Genomic DNA, 7,502 nt, shown 5'->3' on the forward strand with positions numbered 1-7,502 from the left:
GGTAGATAAATGCCAGAAACGAACAAAACCGTCTGAATTATTTCGTCTTTATTTACAAACAAATGTAAAGAAAAAAACTGAAAGAGAAATGCATCGAAATATGTCAGAATGCCCCGGAAAGTCAAAATAAGTTTGGGAAACCCTTTTGTATACTTTCTTTATGCAAATGAGCTTGATCGCACATAAATAAGACCTAACTAAGTAAACTGCACAAATGATAATGCTTTGTTCACAGCCAAGAGAAAGTGATCAAAGAGCTAAAAATTTGTTAAAGAACGCCATAGTGCCTCCAGAGAGAAACTAGATCAGTTTGCGAAAACTTCTCGCGTATTTTCCTTTCCATCCTTTCGTTCATTTCTGGCGTGAAGTGCTCCTTCCAGCCACCCGTGCGCCCAGAACGAACAACACCACTGACTTGCCGTATTGCACCGGGCGTTTCAAACAGCTGCCGCATTATCTGCGGGACGTCGGCCTTCGAACTGCAAGTTTTCGATTGCGGCCTGGGACCAGCAGAGGCCGGGCTTTTCATATACTCGGAACTGCTGAACTTTAGGACATCTGCCAGCATGCTTTCGTTCTGCAGAAGCTCGTCGTAGCGCTCTCTGTTCATGAACGCAGCCATCTTGAGCACGTGTTTTCTAGGGTCGCTCTTCATGTCCTCGTAGTTCAGGAACAGCACGTTATCGTCTCCGCGGCGTTCGTACCACGGCAGCACATGCTCGAAGTAGTCGCCGAAGTCAGTTTTACCTTCAAGAAAAATCTCGAAGAAGTCTTCAAACTTGCCATTCACGAAGTCGCACTCAGGCAGCGCTTTCGTGTGGTAAAAGAAGGACACGCAGACGTCCTTTGGGTTTCGGCACACGTACACGTACCTGGCCTGCGGGTGCTTCGGTACGAAGTCGTACGGCAGGTGAGTGCGAATGAACCCTCTGTTGGGAAGTTGTGCCAGCGTCTCGGCGCCGAACTTCTCGAGCGAAGGTCCGTACATGTGAAGCTGCAGAGTGTCGACGGGCGGGACACCACGGTGGTCGACGAGATAAGCGATCTGCTGCGCCCAGTGGGTGCCGCACTTTGGGTACGACAACAGGAACTTGTCGCTCGCCGCAGCACTGTAACGCAGGGCGTTGCGCACCACCGTTGGCGAAAAGCGCTTGTTGAGCCGCAAGCCATCGACGTCGACGTACAGGGGCCCGTTTGGGCGTGGTCTAACTTCCACGGCCATCACTCGTCGGAAAGTGGTTCTGGAACACGCAAAATACGAGCCTTAAAGTACACCTGTCGTAAGCCCGAAGAGGAAGGGGAAACGACTCTCCGAAAAAAAAAAAGAGTGCAAAGGGAAGCGTTATCAATTCAGGCGCTTCACGGGAACATCATGCTATCGTAAAGCGGAAGGTCGTAAATGTGAATATAATGTCCGGAATATCGTTGACGGACGCGGTTTCCGCTACGTGTTGCATGTAAGCGGTGCAGTGAATCATGACACACGTGCTGCATTCCCATGCGCTGTTTTAAAACTATCGGGTTTTGCGTGCCAAAAGCACTTTCTGATTATGAGGCACGCCGTAGTGGGGGACTCTGGGAATTTAGATCACCTGGGATTCTTTAACGTGCACCTAGACCCCCACGCGCTGTTTTTAGATCTAAAGAAAAAAAAAGAAAAAAAAGGAAGTGAATACCCGGAGCAGACGGCTGTGGGTGCTGCAGTATTTAAATATACATTTCCTAGCTAATAGGTTTCCCCAGCTTTCCTAGCTTATAGCAACCATCAGGCATGGCTGTGATTGCCGCAGCGACGAATATTTATTTTTATTATTTATCTTTTTATTTATACACTTATTTATTTCTGCCTTTAAAACAGGGAGAATTGGCATTATCGAGATACTCTCTACTCAAATCTCGCCAGAGGAACCCATGCATAACAGAAGAGAAGAATAGAGTCCTGCAGGTTCGTATTCGGAGAATTATGAAAGCCGCTTTGTCGCCGACATTTCTATGGTCGCGCGAAGTCTCAGCTACAAGTTTTGCATGTACTTTCACACGAATAATGGGAGCTCGAGAGGGGCATAACAGCACTAGAATGAAAAAAAAGATATAGATATACATATAGAAAGCTTACCTCTTCGATGCAGAACCTACCACGGTTTCCTGCACTCAATATTGTGCTCACCTAGGCAGACTGTTCACAGTACTGGCCTAAACTGCAATTTCGCTCCGCCGCGCAATCTGCCACTCAATAGAGCCAGACCTCGCGATGCGCCGCAAGCCAGCAGGGAGCAGGCGGCTGCTCAGTGTAACTTCGACAACTGTGACGCAAATATCGGGATCTAGAACACGCGTACATCAGTGGAGTGTTTTCTTGCCACATTTAGCGTGGACGCTTTATCGGGTACAAGTTCAGCGCTCTCGAAAGTAAATTATCGCCTTTCCAAAGCACTCGCGATACGTTATCGTGCATCGAACTCCGTGAGATAGATCGCCCTGGGCTGCGATACGTTTGCCGACCAGCCTCTTGTGTACATAGCCCATAGGAAAGTGCCACGACCATTTTATAATGAGTGACTATTTAAATTTTATTCAAGAAAAGATGGAAGTAAGGAAATCATGATGCAGAGTAACGGACTCGTTTAGCGTTTCACCTGTCCTTCTTGGTGAGTTGCGTCGTTTTCGTTGTAAGAAGACTCGTTAAGCCTCCACCTTCATATCCTCATTGCTTGCTTCAAGACACTCGTGCAGGTTCGCTTCCAAGGATTAGTGTGGGGCACTGTGCGCACCATCGCTTGTCGAGCAAATATTTATCTTAAGGCTCCCTTAGATTTTACTTGCTATTTACATTAAGCACATCGTTGTGGTACAATGCCGTCCAACAACACCATCCTTGTGATATTAAACCTGGTAGCAAATTAAGACCAATGGCAAGAAGCCACTCGTACCTTTTCAAATACGAAATATTTATGCCCGAGTTCAGAGAAATGCACCTTATCTAGAGTCAATCATTGACTTGGTGAAAACGACGCCTGACGTCAACTTGCCGAAGAAAACGCATTGAGCGTCGTGGGAACGGTGACACCAAGCGTTATCTAGTGAAGCGTGGGCTTCAAGTTAGGGCGCATTTCTGATCACGTGGCAATATTAGAAGCTAAAGTGGCAGCTAATCGCATAGCCCTCAGTGAGCCATGCTGAACCTGTGTGCTGTGGTAAAATTTAAAACATTTGTTCCGTGCCTAACACTTTGTGTTACGTTTGGAGTTCTTAAATCATGCATTTTTCATATTATTATCTCTGGCTCAAAGACGTATTATGGAGTCACGTCTCGGGCTCTAATTAAGAAGACGTAGTAAGAGATTTGATATTGCCAAGCAAATTCATTGAGATACAAGTCATTGCAAGGACTGTGGTTTGAGTAGTTGAAATCATGATAACTGCGGCCTTCACGTGAATGCGTGTTTTTCTTTCCCGAAAGCGCGAGAAAAAAGGCAACATGTGATTCCGATTTTCGGTAGCCATAACCATATGAAGTCAACGAATAATGAAACCAAAAGAAAGCATAGAGCAAACAACTTGTTTAACTATTCTATAATTAGGAACCAACCCGCCCCCCAAAACTATAAATAGAAATTAACTTTATACTAATGCTACTACTTTCAGATTTCTAAACTTTAATTAATAATCGAACAAGCAATTCACAGTATGGTTTCCTTGATTTAGTTGTCTGTTGGCGTCACACGATCGAGGCTAACAAAAATCGCCATACTCAGTCCCCTTTCTTCGCCTTCAATTCACAGCAAGTCTCTCGACACCAACAGTCGTCTCGCAAGTAGGCTCACTATATATATATATATATATATATATATATATATATATATATATATATATATATATATATATATATATATATATATATATATATATATAGGCAAAGCAGTATTAAACTACTTTGCCTTTCCGGCGAAACTGCAGGCAGGTGTGTGTGTGTGTGTGTGTGTGTGTGTGTGTGTGTGTGTGTGTGTGTGTGTGTGTGTGTGTGTGTACATGCGTGATGCCTGATGTCAGAAAGATGCCCTACACCTGCCACCATGACCATGAGTTGTGGCGGTGTCTAACACTCTCAGGGCTAGATCTAGCACACATACTCGTATAATCCCCAGAAAGCTGGGTGGGAAATACGGTGCCAGAGAAGCTCAATTGACAAGAGCATTGCACGTGTTATGCGAAGGCGTGTCTTTGTATACCATCTGCGGCAATTTGCTCTTTCGTCCTCTTTCATTTCCCATTACTTCATCGGTTCTTCATATTCTCGAAAAAAATGACCCTTTCTACCTTGATTCGGACGAGTTGGTTCATCTTGGCATCTTTCATAAAAGAACGTATGTGTCGTATGTGTTCCTTCGACTTCGTCTTTAGCGCTTTCTTATGCAAGCTATCTTACCCTTTTCTTCGTTTCAATGTCTGCTTAGTTCATACTTCAAAAAAAGGCATTTAACTAGAGTCCTTCAGACCTAGGAGCTTATAACGTTGCCCATAAGAAAATCCAGTTTCGCTGTGAAGCTTATCGCCACACCAAGGCTGGTATCTCGGTGATGTTTATCATCGAAAGCCGAAAGATCTAAACGGCCAAAGTCACTCGGATAATATGTGAAAAAATTCAGAGCCATTCCACTTCGTCAAGGCGTATGACCAGCAGAACTGTATATATGCTGATCATAAATGTGTTCACTGACAATGAATGACGCCACTATGAATTTCGCTTTTTTGCGATTTTTTGGCAGCTTTATTAACTGGCATATTCAATGCTTCTTTTTCTAGTTTTAAGCTTATTTTTTGCTTTTTACATTTATTTTTTTGGTCGCCAAGGTGACGACCACTTTATGATCGCTATGACATACGGCCAGCGGCTCTGTGGCGACAATGGAAAAGTCCTTGGCCTATGTGAGGTCTATACACGACCGATGACACGTCGTGTGCGCACTGATGTTTGTGTAACATTGAATGCCAAACCTTTCCAAGAGAAACGCCCCGAACCCCTTTCCGTCTGGCCGAGGCACGTCTACGTTGAAATCCCCCACAATTACGATGGGATTGGTGCCGGTAGACAGGGGTGATCCAAACAAAGGTGCATACGTTTGGCGTTTGCTGCACGATCTTCGTTCGTATTACGTACCGGCCGCCATCGCCGCGCACATTCCCGCTTCTGTTCACGACGGTGTTCTTTGTAAGCGCGCTTTCCTTCCGCAGTCCTCACTGCATGCGCCTCAGCCATTGCCTGCGTGAACGGAACTGATATAAGATTAGGTGGTTTGCCCGTAGAGCCCGTGGCGTCAAACCGCAATGCAAACTAACCGGTGTCTATCCCGGTATGACTTTATTTATTACGATATTTGTTATCACAATACGTTTTGACGCGTTCAACCGCAGCTCGGGCATACTTGGCGACGCGCTTTTGCTTTATGTGAAGGCCGTCATTTTTTTTTGCCTACTCACACAAACCGCCAGCGACTAGCATATAATAGCTCCGCTGTAGAAAGTATAAAGAGTAATGTGAAAAGAGGAACACAGTATGACGGCGTGTTTTGTAAGCGTCATTTCTCTCTTCTTTATTCTATCATGTTCAGTGGTTTACGGCGACGAAAACGGTGGTGTGGCACAATTAAGCCAACGACGAATGAAGAAAAGAAGGGCATCTAAAATGCATATTTACAAACTGTGACCCGCGGGGGACGCCGTCATTGTTTTTCCTAAAAAACTAGGCCTCAGATGGTCGCTCCGTTCACGATGTTAAACGCTGTTGCTTTGACGTAATAGTTCTGCGGAAACCCGCAAGCTGGAGAGAAGTAATTATTAAGGAGAAAATCAGACATCCACCTGTTCGTAGCAATTGCTACAAAGGAAACCCATACGGGTTCCTAGAAAGAAAAGCCTCGCAGTTGAAGAAAAATGGTTCGGGACTCGAACGCGGGACCTCCGCCTTACCGTGGCAGCTGCTCTACCATATGATGCAACCATGCGGCTAGCAGATGGCTAGGCGAAGTTAAATTTTTCGATAACTCGAAGCGAAGACAACAGCTTGACGTTATAGTTCTGCGGAAACCCTCAAGGTGAAGAGAAGTAAATAATAAAGGGAAGATCAGACATCCACCCTTTCGTAGCAATTACTACAAAGGCCCTTGCTTATTCCTAAGCCGTTGCTACGCCGTTGCTTTATTGGGATAAAAATATACAGAGGAAGTGTAGATGATGTGAATGTCCTGATTCAGTCTCGGGCTAGCACGCGCTTTCCGGTTGCTTTTTTCGATACAGTATCATAACTTTGTCCCTCTTGACTGTTTTTGTTTCTGAGTAATGCGATGCTTGTAGCCTGACAGCTCGAATGCAACATTTAAAAAGCGCAAACGAGCAAGAAAACGCACTACATGCTTCCCGTTTTAGTGCCATATTTTATATGCAAAAAGGCAGGTAATCATATATTAGTCCCATTGTAAAAATGGATATGATTTTCTTCTGCGCTCTTCGTTGGCCTCTAATCGAGACAGACTCTCAACGCCGTAAGTAACTGTATGTTGGCACATTTGAAAAATGTTATTTTATCCCATACAGTCATTCTCTTCCTATATTCTTGATTACCGCTCGCTTGTGATGATTATAAATATATTTGTGCTTCACTTGAAGAATTATAAGTTTTCAAGTGTAATTCGTAGCTGACACATTTTATTTGAAATGCATGGGTTCTGCAGAAAAAAAAGAAAAAAAAACTTATAGAATGCGCTGTTCATTCTTTGATTAGTTGTAGCATCTTCGTTGCCCTTTATCTGTACATGAAACTAATTTTGTTGATACAGTTATCTAGCATCATCTGTGATTTTTTCGTCATTTTACACTGTTAGATCTGCTGAGACTGCACGCGGCTAATGTGTTGGGTACTTTAGTCTCTATATCTTAGTCATGTTGTCTGCACAAAATTTTCCTAATTAGTTATTTTACCTCAAAGCATGCAATGTTTTTTGCAAGTCGTTCACAGAAGTATTTAAAGGGACAGGTTACACCAAAAGCTCAGATAAAAAGCTAGCAAATAAGATAGTGACATTGCCATAAACATATGTTCTTTTACAAATATTCTACAGGGTTACAAATAATGTTGTAGGTTTGGCGTTGCTAAATAAATGCTGAGCGTAATTTTGACATAGCATAGTGATCGTTCTGTCGCCTAAAGTACAAGAAGAACTGTTTGTTTATATGTTTCTGACTGCCTTTATCTTTAATTCCTGAACTCCCAGTGTGGTATCTGTATATGCTGTGCTTTGTTTTTTATGCTTGCTGTTCCAATTTCTAGTATGTCGTTGTCACCATAATAATGCAAGCAGAACACTGGGAGCTTTTACTCTCCTGCGTTAAATTGATATAGAACACTTGGGAGATTCACTTAAGTATTGCTTCCCCAAGGGTTATGCATCATGAGTGTGCACTTCCGATTACACCTAAATTTTGACCACCGCAAGATGACTCAAATT

General features: G+C 43.7%; 1 protein-coding gene across 1 annotated transcript; it reads right to left on the bottom strand.

The window, feature by feature from the left end:
- Positions 1–268: 268 nt before the first annotated feature.
- Positions 269–1,222, bottom strand: LOC142583655 (sulfotransferase ssu-1-like). The gene has a single exon (XM_075694148.1). The coding sequence runs from the start codon at positions 1,220–1,222 to the stop codon at positions 269–271; it is 954 nt and encodes a 317-aa protein (XP_075550263.1).
- Positions 1,223–7,502: the final 6,280 nt, after the last annotated feature.

This window comes from Dermacentor variabilis, chromosome 5, assembly GCF_050947875.1.
Source record: "Dermacentor variabilis isolate Ectoservices chromosome 5, ASM5094787v1, whole genome shotgun sequence".
Classification (NCBI taxonomy): domain Eukaryota; kingdom Metazoa; phylum Arthropoda; class Arachnida; order Ixodida; family Ixodidae; genus Dermacentor; species Dermacentor variabilis.